The sequence below is a fragment of the Maniola hyperantus genome, chromosome 2 (assembly GCF_902806685.2).
Source record: "Maniola hyperantus chromosome 2, iAphHyp1.2, whole genome shotgun sequence".
Classification (NCBI taxonomy): domain Eukaryota; kingdom Metazoa; phylum Arthropoda; class Insecta; order Lepidoptera; family Nymphalidae; genus Maniola; species Maniola hyperantus.
Genome location: NC_048537.1, coordinates 17496083 through 17511034, shown reverse-complemented (window position 1 = coordinate 17511034; position 14952 = coordinate 17496083). Strand labels below are relative to the sequence as shown.

Here is a 14952-nt window from a genome sequence, read left to right as displayed (position 1 = left end):
CTGACTGTCTTGTAGTATGATAAGATTTTTATAGGCTACTAGCTTGATGTCCGCGACTTCGCGTGTATTTACATTTTTCAAAATTCACGGGAACTCTTTGATTTTCCGGGATAAAAAGTAGCATATGTGTTAATCCAGGGTATAATCTATCTTCGTTCCAAATTTTATCCAAATCCGTTCAGCCGTTTTTGCGTGATTGAGTAACAAACATCCATTCACACTTTCACATTTATAATATTAGTAGGATCAAAGATCGTAATAAAAGAAAGGCTTTAGTAATTTTCATTGTTTATTTACATACAAAGTACAGCGGCCGAAACTAATGTACATCGACCTTTAGAAGGTGATAGCAGATTTGTAGAGTACTGTCTCTGTCGTTGAGACCGACAAAACCTCATATATGTATGAGTGGCAGAGACAACACACTACAAAGCCGAAATGTCATTCTAAAGGCCGATGTACATTACTTTCGCCCGCGTACTGTAATCATCATCATCATCATCATGATTAACCCATCGCCGGCTCACTACAGAGCGCGGGTCTCCTCTCAGAGTGAGAAGGGTTTGGCCATAGTCTACCACGCTGGCCATGTGCGGATTGGTAGACTTCACACACCTTTGAGAAGATTATACGTACTGTAATAGATAAGCTTAAATTACAATAATATACATATAAGGAGTCAGTCTGTTCATTTGTCGTGGCTGGAGCGCGAGTCGGGGTCGGACACGGTGTCGCGATGCTCGTGCATCTCCAACTCGAAGTCGTCTACGGCCATCGGCGTGTCTGTCAACATGACAATGAGAGACGGTATACAATATACATATAACCAAAAGCTTAATTTTGCTATAATCCGCTGAAACAGGTCGAATCTGTATGGTACAACATGCAGCATGCGATATGCACCGCCCGCCCTCCCACTGCTAACTATGCAGGAAATACGCACCACCACCACACAAATCCCAAACACACTCGACGCATGTTTCGCCCCGACACCGGAGCATCCTCAGGAGATGTAGACCTAACAATGCAATGTGTGTTTTGGGATTTGTGTGGTGCTGCGTGGTGGTGGTGCGTATTGCTTGCCTGGTGGCTGCTTTTTCCTGCATGTTTAGCAGTGGGAGGGCGGGCGGTGCATTTCGCGTGTTGCATGTTGCATCATACGGATTCGACCTGTTTCAGCGGATTATAGCATTTTTTTTTTTAAATAGAATATTAGCCATGTTAAATGACTAATATTCCCCTTTCCTCTCCAACTAAGCGTCAGGCTTGTGCTAGGAGTAGGTTTTTTTTTATTTATTCAGATACAAGTTAGCCCTTGACTGCAATCTCACCTGGTGGAAAGTGATGATGCAGTCTAAGATGATAGCGGGCTAACCTGGAAGGGGTATGGCAGTTTTTATTAAACCCATACCCCTTTGGTTTCTACACGGCATCGTACCGGAACGCTAAATCGCTTGGCGGCACGGCTTTGCCGGTAGGGTGGTAACTAGCCACGGCCGAAGCCTCCCACCAGACCAGACTAGAAATTATAAAATTCCAAACCCCTGCCAGGAATCGAACCCGGGACCTCCCACTATTAAGTAATCTCTTTTGGCCTTCTGTTATACCTAGATTTAAATTTAAATAATAATTATGTATTTACGCTGTTGATTACTTTCAAATAAACAAAAAAAAAAAAAAAAAAAGACCACAGCGCTCACCACTGCGCCAGGGAGGTCGTCAAGGTACGACAATAGTGCAACGGGCGGGGTTTGAACCGTCGACCTTTCGGTTTTCAGTCCACTCCTTTACCGGTTGAGCTATTGAGGCTCTAACCACAGAGCAAAAACGAAGAGGAGTTGGCCTAAGCAACTGTGCACTGTGATTTTCAACTAGGTCCTGACGTCATCACTGTGGGCGGGGCCTTAGTTAGTATGCTGTCTGCGTTCGTCAGGTTCACATAATATATTGAGACTCGTATTATCGGTGTGTTTTCGAGTTTTTAAGAACAAAAGGATGAAGTGTTGTGTTTTATCGTGTCAAAGTTATTCAGACAGACGTTCTGATGCTATGAATGGTATCACATTTCATTTGTAAGTAATTTTATACGTAATTTCTACACTTATTGACATCTAGTGTGAGATAGCTGAACTATGTAGTGACATCAATATATCGATGTTAGGTCGCTAAGCGAGTAGTTTTGCTACTAACCCGCAGATGGAAAATTGAGAAGTGGGCGGCGTTCCACAACCCCTCACCCCGCAAAATGTCACTCGATATTTCATAGGGAAATCTTAATACAACATCTCCTCTTTGTTTCCGCTCTATGGCTCTAACAGACAGATAAGTCGACGCAGCTCACCCAGGTGCTCCAGCGTGACGCCCATGGCGGCGCGTATGGCGGGCAGCGGCGCCACGGTGTGCGGAGGGACTCGCGCCAGCATGCCGCGCAGCCACGCCGCCGCCAGCCGCGCCGCCTCGCGCTCCGCGCCGCCCGCGCGCGCGCACTGCGACAGGTGCCACGGCACCGTGCCCGACAGCCTGCGAACAATTCATGGACTGGTTACTGACACTTAGCCGACAGCCTGGAGATAACTGACAGATGGAAAACAATCTAAATATAATATGTATAAAACCCGCCACCACCGTAAGGGGCTGTCTCCACGAGCGAGAGTATCGCGACGATATTATCGTCGTGCCACGTATTTCTATATACTCTCTAAGAACGTGTCTCCACACGGCGATGATATCGCGGCGATGCGACGAGTGGCAATGTGCGCGCGTAACGTCGTCCTATCGCCGCGGTATCGTCGCTACTGGTAGCGCGCTCGCCGCAGAACGTGGCGCTCTCGCAGCGAGCGCGCGACGGGCGCGCTCTCAAACGCCACTACATCCATAATTAAGAATTATTTTATTAACTGAGACACTACTTATTTCGCTCTTGTCTGGCACCTAACTGAACTCTTTCAACAAAAGCACAACGCATCGAAAATGCGGCGATTCCGATACGAGTCGTCGCGGACACGCTGTGATTCCGTCACGAGTCGTGACGATATGGTGGCGGAATAATCGCTCGTTCGTGGAGATTACCCGACGATAGAAGCGCGGACTCGTCGCGATACTCTCGCTCGTGGAGACAGCCCCTATGGAATTTAATTTCACCTTCACCACCTGGGTGTCTGGTGCACTTCGACCGTCCGCTGTACCAGATCCTTCTTTCCACGCACATGCAAACTGTGGAACCAACTCTCATCGGCGGTGTTCCCACTAGATTACAACATGGGGTTATTCAAGGGGCGGACCAACAAATTCCTGAAAGGCCGGCAACGCATCGGCGGTTCCTCTGGTACTGCAAATGTTCATGGGCGGCGGTAATCACTTAACATCAGGTGACCCGCCTGCTCTTTTGCTCGCTATCTCTATTTAAAAAAACGCACAGCTCAAACTACTGAACGGATCGGGCCAAAATTTTGCATGCAGATAGCTATTATGACGTAAACATTCGATAAGAAAGGATTTTTGAAAATTCAACCCCTAAGGGGATGAAATAGGGGTTTGAAACTTGTGTAGTCCACGCGGACGTAGTCGCGAGCATAAGCTAGTGTTATATAAAGCCTGATTGTATATAGCGCAGGGGTGTTGGCAAGTGATTCCAGCATGAAATACTCACCGGTCCCTCTGCTCCTTCTCCAGCTTGGCCAGCAGCTGGTAGGTGTGCTGCAGCGCCGACGCGAGCCCGTAGTCGTGCTGCGCTTGCCTCACGTCGTCCTCTATCTCGCTCAGGAAGTCCACGTCGATGCCCAGCTCGGACAGGGAGCGCAGCTGCTCTACGTCCACCTTCACTTTGGAAAGATCCTGAAACAAAAAAAGTAACGGATTCCAGTTCTGATGCTGCAACTATTGAAGTGACTACTACGTGTACTAACGCTGTCTTCCTTAGGCGCGGGCGTGTCGGGCTGCGCCTTCTTGTCGGGGAACAGGGCCTCCATGTCGTAGATGTGTTGCCACGGCGAGTCGGCCGCGAAGCGCAACATCGCCTCGTTGCCTTGTCCCGCTTCTGATGCTGCAACTATTGAAGTGACTACTACGTGTACTAACGCTGTCTTCCTTAGGCGCGGGCGTGTCGGGCTGCGCCTTCTTGTCGGGGAACAGGGCCTCCATGTCGTAGATGTGTTGCCACGGCGAGTCGGCCGCGAAGCGCAACATCGCCTCGTTGCCTTGTCCCGGTTCTGATGCTGCAACTATTGAAGTGACTACTACGTGTACTAACGCTGTCTTCCTTAGGCGCGGGCGTGTCGGGCTGCGCCTTCTTGTCGGGGAACAGGGCCTCCATGTCGTAGATGTGTTGCCACGGCGAGTCGGCCGCGAAGCGCAACATCGCCTCGTTGCCTTGTCCCGCTTCTGATGCTGCAACTATTGAAGTGACTACTACGTGTACTAACGCTGTCTTCCTTAGGCGCGGGCGTGTCGGGCTGCGCCTTCTTGTCGGGGAACAGGGCCTCCATGTCGTAGATGTGTTGCCACGGCGAGTCGGCCGCGAAGCGCAACATCGCCTCGTTGCCTTGTCCCGCTTCTGATGCTGCAACTATTGAAGTGACTACTACGTGTACTAACGCTGTCTTCCTTAGGCGCGGGCGTGTCGGGCTGCGCCTTCTTGTCGGGGAACAGGGCCTCCATGTCGTAGATGTGTTGCCACGGCGAGTCGGCCGCGAAGCGCAACATCGCCTCGTTGCCTTGTCCCGCTTCTGATGCTGCAACTATTGAAGTGACTACTACGTGTACTAACGCTGTCTTCCTTAGGCGCGGGCGTGTCGGGCTGCGCCTTCTTGTCGGGGAACAGGGCCTCCATGTCGTAGATGTGTTGCCACGGCGAGTCGGCCGCGAAGCGCAACATCGCCTCGTTGCCTTGTCCCGCTTCTGATGCTGCAACTATTGAAGTGACTACTACGTGTACTAACGCTGTCTTCCTTAGGCGCGGGCGTGTCGGGCTGCGCCTTCTTGTCGGGGAACAGGGCCTCCATGTCGTAGATGTGTTGCCACGGCGAGTCGGCCGCGAAGCGCAACATCGCCTCGTTGCCTTGTCCCGCTTCTGATGCTGCAACTATTGAAGTGACTACTACGTGTACTAACGCTGTCTTCCTTAGGCGCGGGCGTGTCGGGCTGCGCCTTCTTGTCGGGGAACAGGGCCTCCATGTCGTAGATGTGTTGCCACGGCGAGTCGGCCGCGAAGCGCAACATCGCCTCGTTGCCTTGTCCCGCTTCTGATGCTGCAACTATTGAAGTGACTACTACGTGTACTAACGCTGTCTTCCTTAGGCGCGGGCGTGTCGGGCTGCGCCTTCTTGTCGGGGAACAGGGCCTCCATGTCGTAGATGTGTTGCCACGGCGAGTCGGCCGCGAAGCGCAACATCGCCTCGTTGCCTTGTCCCGCTTCTGATGCTGCAACTATTGAAGTGACTACTACGTGTACTAACGCTGTCTTCCTTAGGCGCGGGCGTGTCGGGCTGCGCCTTCTTGTCGGGGAACAGGGCCTCCATGTCGTAGATGTGTTGCCACGGCGAGTCGGCCGCGAAGCGCAACATAGCCTCGTTGCCTTGACCCGTTTCTGATGCTGCAATTATTGAATTTTATGAGTAAAAATTTATATAAAGTAATGCCTACTAACTATAACAAGATTGTAAATATTAAGAGGCCTATTTAGGGTTTGCGATGCGATTTTGAAAAAATCAAAATGGCGGATTGTCCACTGTTTCAATCGCATTTATATTTTTTGAGAATATTTAGTAAAAAGTGAGCCAAACTTACGTCATCATCATCAACCAATCGCCGGGACACTACAGAGCACGGGTCTCCTCTGAGAGTGAGAAGGGTTTTGGCCATAGTCTACCACGCTGGCCAAGTGCAGATTGGTAGACTTCACGCGCCTTTGAGAACATTATGGATAACTCTCAAGCAAGCAGGTTTCCTCACGATGTTTTTTTTTACCGTTAAAGCAAGTGATATTTAATTACTTAAAACGCATATAACTCCGAAAAATTAGAGGTGCGTGCCCGGGATCGAACCCCCGACCTCCGATTAGAAGGCGGACGTCGTAACTTACGTAACGTGTGGTAGATGAGATGCGACTCGTCTTTCGTGAGAGACGCGAAGGTGCCATCGTAAGCCGGCGCGTAGGAGCTGAAGGGGCCGTAGTTCAGAGGCTTGACACACTTGGCCATGTTGCGCCGGTCCTCGCGAGTGGCTGACGAGAGAGAATTATATAGTGTTAGCTTATTGAAGGTAGTTTAATGAATTAGACAATATTTGACTCATCTGATGTCACGCAATCTGTGGTAGGGTAGCCATCTTGAATCGATTTGAATAAATACGGGTGTTTGACGGTTTTTACTCCAGTCTCGTTCCTACTCGAGACTCCTATACGGGAGCAGTGTGCAGGCTCGACCGTTCCAAAGGCAGATCTCCCACCGAGCGGTTGATTTGTTCGGTAGCGCCAGCTGGGCCGACGGTTATCTTGAAACTTCTTAATAGAAAACTCCGTTAGTGCGAGTACTGTCCATGGTACATTTGTTCGGGACTACGTCATGAAATGTTATCGATTGAATAGCGCCATCTAGTTGCATCTGTGGCAACCGCCACAGATTTGACCCGAGACTCGAAGCCAGAACCAAATAAGCTGGTCTGTAGGTCTACTTACTATGCAGAGAGCCCGTCCCCTGCGCCAGTTTCCCGATGTACTGGCCCAGAGTCATGGGCTTGTCTTCCCCCGCGCCTTCCACGGTGTGCGTCACCAGCTTCAGCGTGGTCTTGCCTTCCGCGTCCATTCGAGGGAAAGCTGACAGCAAAACAGATATTATAAGTAAAGAAAATATGAAGAATAGATGCACTCAACGCTGTCGCAAGCGAAGTCAGCTCAAATTTTTTCTTATTTTCAATTTTTTTAAAATTTAATGATAACAAACTGAATACAAGTAAATAGAAATTTCCAAAATGTATTACTTGCATGTTTACAAAATAACATAAAATCTATATCAAAGTTTCGAAAACTAGCGAGAAGCGCAGTGAGCGCGAATTTTTTCATCGACTTCGACAATTTTTTCATATAGAAAACAAACCTTTCTTAGCAAGTCGCTTCCTGTGCTGTTCCCGCGCCGCCTCCATCTGTATCTTGACGCTGTCTCCATCCTGTCTGTCCGGCCCACCGTCCGACACCACCTCCGCTTCCGAGCCGCCCGACTTCAGCGAACTGCTGCGTTTCAGCACCTTATGCTAAGGGCATAAGGATCAATTTTGCACTTCCACCGATCCGACACCGACATTTCCTGTCTTACCACAAAAACTGCGCCGTTTGAACAAACTTTAACCCATTAATCCGATAGAACACACATGTATTTTGTGATAAGACTGCGCCGTTCAGTTTTAGGCACGTTTTATACAGAAGTGGTATATGGTGGAGAATGGGGCGTGGTCATAAAATTATATTTGTCCTCAATCAAAGAAGTCGTCGTCGTCGTAGATTCCAGCAATGGACGTCCACAGGTGCACATACAGGTCTTGAATGGCGACCCCACATTGGAATCCAACGCTGCGTTTTATGGTTGGAAACCCTCCCAATGACTCACATCAAAGAACGTATTTCGACTTTACTTAGACTTTGTTTGTAATAAATTATAGACTAGCGCTTGGCTGCAATCAGACCTGGTGGCAAGTGATGATGCAGCCTAAGATGAAGCGCACTTGCCTAGAAGATGCCTATTCACTCTTGACTTAAAGGTACCTACAGGAAGAAAAATCTGGTACTAGGCGGCATATCCTAGCGGTTCGACTTAGAAACGAGAAGGCAAATCGCTTCGTACGTCTTTATGGAATTTCGATTACGTACGGATGCAGACCTCGGCGATGCCTTGCGGTCTCGTCTGGTTTAAGTCTGAGCAAAATCAAAGAACGTTCTATATAGATCTCATTTTAAAGGTACCTGTCCATTGAAGCGGAACGATGACGTATTTAGCAGACCAATCAGATTCATTAGTAATGACGCAAAAAATATCACGTCACCTCTCAATAATCTGACAAGTCTACATCTCCATGCGCTCCTCTTCAGTGAACAGCTAAAACGACGGGCGAAGCGAGTAGCGTGAACCCGCGGCACAAGACCATGTTCTGTAGAAATCCTTGCAAGACAAGAGACCTTCGTCCAGAAGTGGACGTCTAATCCATTGAGATGACAATAAAACTCCGTCAGTTCTAAATTCAATAAAGAATCCGCGCCACATCTCTGCCACATGCCACGTCTGTATAAATCGCGCCTTATGTTTCGTGCAGTGCAAATAGGATATTAAGCTAATCATGCAAAAAAACTCCAATTTCACACATCGACGGCTTTTCAAATCTTTTTTTGGGATAGCATAGATTTTTCTTTTACATTTATTGTCTATGAAAGACATTTATTGTCTATGTATATTATTCGTATGTGTAATGTTTAGAAGCGTCTACCGAAGCGTCGCAGCGGCTTAATATCGTATTCGCCCACACACAGAACATGCAAAAGTCTGCACTATAATGTTATGACGCGTTCTCAGCTAATAACAAAACAACACCCATTCAAAGTCGGTAAAGCGGAAAAATCTAATTTCTAAGGGGAAGCACAGACATTGGTGGAATTCGGTATTTGACACTCAAATACCGAAACTTACTTGATTTGAAAGTCAAATCAGTCACTTTTTATCAAACGTCAAAACGCGCACTTACAGTCGCCGCATTTTGAACTGAGTCGTCATCTGTCTGTTTCGCTCGCACTTACAGGTCGTAGGTAAGTGCGAGCGAAACAGACAGATAACTCGACGACTCAGTTTAAAATGCGTCGACTATAGTATATGAGCTACTATGAAATATTGAAATGTGACGATCATTTGACGTACTTTTTAAAGCTTAATCGATAATTTAAAATGGTTATTACACTTAAAACTAACAAAGGGCGTGGATTTTACATATTTTGGAAGACCCTCTATTCAATAATCACTAAGAAATAATTTATTTTTGACACTGGCAAATACCCAATTCTAGGCTGAAGATTTAGGTGATAGGTAATAACAAACCAGGCAAGTCCGAAGGGTTCCGTACCGTACAAGATATTATCATACTTTTTGTTTTATTTGCCTGGCGGCCATTTTGGGATTTTTGATATGTTATTTTCGTCCCCATGGACTACAAAAATTTCAAATCCTTATTTTACCCCTTTAGGGTCCTATTTTCAAAAAAACATTTCTTAGCAGATGTCTACTTCATAATAGCTATCTGCACGCCAATTCTCAGCCTGATCCGTCCAGCAGATTCGAGTTGTGCGTTGATAAATCAGTCAGTCAGTCGGTTCGCTTTTTCTTTTATATATAAAGATTGGTCAAAGGAAACAATGTTCTTTGCCTGTGCTTGCCCAAGTGCATGTCACTACGTAATATAATTATATTGCAAACCTTTCGACCGTATGTCCGTAATGGCTGCGTTGTAAAACATTGCATTTATAAATACGATTAAGGCATCCTATTTGTGCTTCACAATTAACTTCAGCAAAAACTTCAGTTTCATTTTAAGGTGGAAGACACGGTGTGCCCACGAAATTCTAATTTAATTTGGTTTTTCACAATTTGTAAACTAATACGACAAAGTAGGCTTATGGCATTCAAATTTCGCCCCAGCAGTATCATCTTGACAGGCTTATATAAAAATCTTTACTTGAAAGTGTCCAGTTTAAGAAAGTAGTCAAAATAATGAGTTTGGCGTGAGCGACTCACAAATTAGTCATTATTTTGACTAATTTCTTAAACCGGACACTTTCAAGTAAAGATTTTTAAATAAACCTGTGAAGATGATATTGCTAGGGGCGAATTATTTTTTTTTGAGGACAAATAATTTTTTTTGGTGAAAAACCAAATTAAATTTGTTTTTTCCGCGGGCAGACCCGTGTCTTGGGCCTTAAGCAAGACGGTACCACCACATTTATACGTCGCATCGGCAAAATTCGTTTGCGCAACGAAACCTTTGCTATATAAGTCCAGCAAATTGCTATTGCGCTGATACCATGTCTCATTAACATCGAAATGATGTCATTTTGACGTCAGTCGAAATAAAAATATACCATCAGCTCGAAACTTCAGTCTAGTGCTGTCTGTGTGCTAGTCTGAATCGCGAAATAGTCCCTTTGAAAAAGGACCCCGGACGGGTTCGAAACTAGTCGGGCTAACGTCGACTAAACACGTGAGTAAAGCCGGTTGTGATATGTATAATGGAAGGCACTCACGATAGTTTACACCATAGAGCAGAAACAAAGAGGAGATGTTGTATTAAGATTTCCCTATGAAATATCGAGTGACATTTTGCGGGGTGAGGGGTTGTGGAACGCCGCCCACTTCTCAATTTTCCATCTGCGGGTTAGTAGCAAAACTACTCGCTTAGCGACCTAACATCGATATATTGATGCCACTACATAGTTCAGCTATCTCACACTAGATGTCAATAAGTGTATTAATTACGTATAAAATTACTTACAAATGAAATGTGATACCATTCATAGCATCAGAACGTCTGTCTGAATAACTTTGACACGATAAAACACAACACTTCATCCTTTTGTTCTTAAAAACGCGAAAACACACCGATAATACGAGTCTCAATATATGTGAACCTGACGAACGCAGACAGCATACTAACTAAGGCCCCGCCCACAGTGATGACGTCAGGACCTAGTTGAAAATCACAGTGCACAGTTGCTTAGGCCAACTCCTCTTCGTTTCTGCTCTGTGGTTTACACGCTAAGATAGAGACGAGAAGGCACTTACCACATCCATCTTGCCAATATCGAAGCCCAGCTCTCTGATGGGGATCTCGTACATGAAGGTGAGCATGTCGCCCAGCGGGCGCAGCTTCTGCGGCGTGAGCTGCTTGAGCCCCGCGTGCAGCAGACGCTTGGCCGCCTTGTGGTACACGGTGCCTGGCTTGTTGTACTTCATCGCGTTGTTGCACATCAGCTTGAAGTCACCCTGGGGACAACAAAATGTCATAGAGCCTCAATAGCTCAACGGGTAAAGGAGTGGACTGAAAACCGAAAGGTCGACGGTTCAAACCCCGCCCGTTGCACTATTGTCGTACCTACTCCTAGCACAAGCCTGACGCTTAGTTGGAGAGGAAAGGGGAATATTAGTCATTTAACATGGCTAATATTCTTTAAAAAAAAAAAAAAAAAAATTGGTACTGATTTTAGAGTTTTTTCGTGTTCCTCAATTTTTCCCCTGACACGGCGGTCGGGGACTGTTCTAGGTCGGTACTCAGAATGGCTATTTTTTTTCCATTTGCCTTTCTTTTTGCTTTGTTGAAATTGGTGCACACTAAGTGCAGTGCGTCAGGGATACTACGTTACAGGCTTATGCGATAATAATATTCTTTTTTCTTTTTTTGCGTCTTTTATAAAAACTTTTTATTATTTTTTATTTTTTTATAGCGTACATTTTTCTTTTTTTTTTTACCCATGTATTTATCATCTTTTTTAGAATTCCTAATTTTAGAGTAGTCACATCTTTTTCTTATCTTCTTTTACTTATTCGAAGTACAGTGCGCGGCCAAAAGTAATGTACATCGACTTTTAGAAGGAGCTAGCAGATTTGTAGAGCGTTGTCCCTATCGTTGAGACCGATAAAACGTCATATAGGTATGAGTGACAGAGACAACGCTCTACAAAGCCGAAATGACATTCTAAAGGTCGATGTACATTACTTTCTACCGCGTACTGTAAGATAACTATACCAAGTGGGTTCTCATATGAAAGGTCTTTACTTGTACATTCTAAAACAGATTTTTATTTATTTTCATGCATAATAGTTTTTGACTTATCGTGCAAAATGTCCAAAAAATACAACTGTAGTACGGAACTCTCGGTGCGTGAGTCTGACTCGCACTTGGCCGGTTTTTCTCTAAAGCATTGTACTCACAATAAAGCAATTGAGCGATCTGTACTCATTGTCATCTATCTTCTGTTTGATGGTGGAGAAGTCCATGGGGCGCTTGATGATGACGGAGTAGTTGGGCGCGAAGTTGTCGTTGACTGGCCACGCGAAGAACTGGTGCGGGTCGCGCTTCTCCAGATTGCGGAGAAGCTGCTCCAAGAGACGAGAGAGCGGCCGACGCTTCTGGCTTGCCTGAACGGAACCAGTGAACTAATATTTTAGAAAGGAGCTGTTCAATGAGCCTCAATAGCTCAACCGGTAAAGGAGTGGACTGAAAACCGAAATGTCGACGGTTCAAACCTCGCCCGTTGTACTATTGTCGTACCTACTCCTAGCACAAGCTTCACGCTTAGTTGGAGGGGAAAGGATAATATTAGTCATTTAACATGGCTAATATTCTTTTTTTTTTTTAACTATTTGTTTATATCATTGCACCCTGACAAATGGAAAGGAAGGAGAAAGAAAGAAAACGATTTTATTCATGGCACTATAGGCCTCGGCTCAGCATTAATGCTGCAAGTTTTGAAAAACAAAGCCAGTGCTGGTATTCTGCTTCGACCAGAATAAGTTCAACCTGCCAGGGGGCGTCCATAAATTACGTGAGATGTTTAAGGGGGGGGAGGGGGTCGAGTCAAATCTCATCTAATCTTACGTTGGAAAGAGGGGCGGTCTCGGCAAATATCACGCAATTTTTTTTCTGATTGAAACAAAAAAAAATATTCTAATTTGGTCCATTTATTCCAGATTGTACATGCTTATGATTTAATCTTAAGCGTAATCGTAATACGATTAAGATCATTCACTAATTCGTTCGAAAGAAAATAATTTCATTCAAGTATCCAACGCGTTTACGTAAGAAACCCACATTTTGAAAAATCTCACGTGAGATTGGGGGATGGGGGAGGGGGTTGAATAAAATCTCACGAAATCTCACCAGAGGGGAGGGAGGGACAGAAAATTCAAAAAAACACCTCACGTAATTTATGGACGCCCCCCCCCCCCCCCCTCCCCCCATCCAGTTCAGTTACCATACTTACAGGCTGTGATAAGGACAGACAGACAACCCTATTCTAAAGCAGGGTACTCACTAGCCGTGTAGCATGTAACGTATCTGATACCTGCTTGATATGAAAATGTATTGTTGGACCTATTCTTTTTCAATTAAAAAAGCGGTGATAGTTTAGTGATTAACGCACATACCTTAACTACACTAAGTACTATCCAACACATCTAGTTTCTCCTTTCACCAAAGGTTGCCTGGTAGAGATTGCTGTGAGCAATAAGGCCGCCTTGGCATACAATTATTTTTTTAGTTTTAGTTTCTTTGTCATGTTATGTACCTAATATTTATTGTGTGCAATAAAGTATTTCTATCTATCTATCTATCTATCTATCTATACTTTAGACAATTTAGAAAGTATAAAAATCCCCAGCTCCTGCTGGGAATCAAACCCGGGACCTCTTGCTTATAAGGCCACAGCGCCAGGGAGGTTGTCACCTTACTGTCACTTTATAGCAGTACAGCTTTCCTAGGAAACCCTAACTTAAGTCTGCATCGTAATTTTCTATCAGGTGACATCATAATAAGTGAAGCTTACCTTCAACACACATGTCCTGGGCTCCCGGTGCGAGGCTGGCGAGTGGGGGCCGGGTGCAGGGCTCAGTCTGCGGTACAGCTTCTTGTTCAAACCCTCGTCTTCTGTTTCATCGCCCTCTGACATCTAGCATGTGAAAACAATAATTTGTATGATAATCCTTCTTCTAAATATATAAAAGGAAAAGGTGACTGACTGATCTATCAACGCACAGCTTAAACTACTGGACGGATCAGGCAAAAATTTGGCATGCAGATAGCTATTATGACGTAGGCATCCGCTAAGAAAGGATTTTCGAAAATACAACCTCTATGGGGGTAAAATAGGGGTTCGAAATTTGTGTAGTCCAAGCAGATGAAGTCGCGAGCATAAGCTAGTAATATATAAAACACCAAAAAATATACCTATGTTCATTATAGACTTAAACCATGCAACTGATGATTACATTAGAAAGGCAATAATGCAAATTTATTTAGTGTAGTAGCACAGTCATGCTGGGTATCCAGTAGTATTTCATTACTAGTAATATTATATTTAACTATGTTTTGCCTGCGACTTCATCTACTCGTATGTGAACAATACAAATTTCAAACCCCTATTTTACTCCCTCAGGGATTGATTTTTCAATATTCATTTCTTAGGGAAAGTCTACATCATAATAGCTATTTGCTTGCCATATAAGTAGCTGTGCATAGACAGATCAGTCAGTCAGTCAGTCACCTTATAGCAACTGTAAGCCCTTTTATATTCTACAAATTCGTATCTAATAGATTACTACTTAATAGAAAAATTGACAGTTAACTCACCAAGTCAATTTCCCTGCGTCTCCGCCTTCTCTTTTTAATAGTTTTCCCCTCATTTATCTTGATATCTTCACTTGCTGATGGCTCAACATCACTCACTTCAAAGATTTCTTCCTCTAAAACACATTAACCTATTCCAATATACTATTTCCAAACCACTACATATACTAATAGCCGTATTTCAAAGCAAAATAGTGATAATTTTTCTAAATGGTTTATAGTTGATAGACTTTTTATTGAATATAGAATGTAGGTACCCGGCCATACCAGGCTTAGTAAAATGCATCGACGATGCGTTGCAGTTATACTTCATACGCACCAAGAATAAAGGAACTCCTATCATAAGTATTAATTTATATTGAATGGTTTAATTTAACCGGTGCTACTTCAATGAGAAAAGAGAAGAATAACTTACTGCAACTCAGTTTTTCTATGTCGTCCGCATTCATGTTTACAGTACGCTTTAATAGGCTACAGTTACACTATACTAATTGTAGCATCACAGCTAGGTACTCATTTAATTAAAAATAAACACAAAACCAACAAAACTGGAAAATTGAAATTTACAACAAGCAGGCAAGCTTT

The 14952-nt window shown here is 44.6% G+C and overlaps 2 protein-coding genes across 4 annotated transcripts in view; both read right to left on the bottom strand.

The window, feature by feature from the left end:
- The window catches only part of LOC138404240 (uncharacterized), a 126354-nt gene extending 124860 nt beyond the window's left edge, over positions 1-1494 (bottom strand). The window contains exon 1 of the mRNA XM_069507747.1: positions 1321-1494. The gene's annotated coding sequence lies outside the window, so the exon portion shown is untranslated. The remainder of the gene's footprint in view (positions 1-1320) is intronic.
- Positions 272-14947, bottom strand: LOC117991241 (bromodomain-containing protein 7-like). Of its 3 annotated transcripts, XM_034978813.2 has the most exons (13): positions 14783-14947; positions 14371-14483; positions 13568-13690; positions 11955-12161; positions 10809-11009; positions 9447-9470; positions 7092-7245; positions 6674-6811; positions 6080-6220; positions 5454-5590; positions 3650-3834; positions 2342-2520; positions 272-783 (listed from the first exon to the last, which is right to left on the bottom strand). In XM_034978813.2, the coding sequence occupies exons 1-13, from the start codon at positions 14814-14816 to the stop codon at positions 689-691; spliced, it is 1731 nt and encodes a 576-aa protein (XP_034834704.1). In that variant the 5' UTR covers positions 14817-14947; the 3' UTR covers positions 272-688. The 3 variants fall into 3 exon arrangements, with proteins under 3 accessions (XP_034834704.1, XP_069363444.1, XP_069363448.1); XM_069507343.1 differs by lacking the exons at positions 272-783; positions 2342-2520; positions 3650-3834; positions 5454-5590 and adding an exon at positions 4242-5418; XM_069507347.1 differs by lacking the exons at positions 272-783; positions 2342-2520; positions 3650-3834; positions 5454-5590; positions 9447-9470 and adding an exon at positions 4243-5418.
- Between the last annotated feature and the right edge of the window lie 5 nt (positions 14948-14952).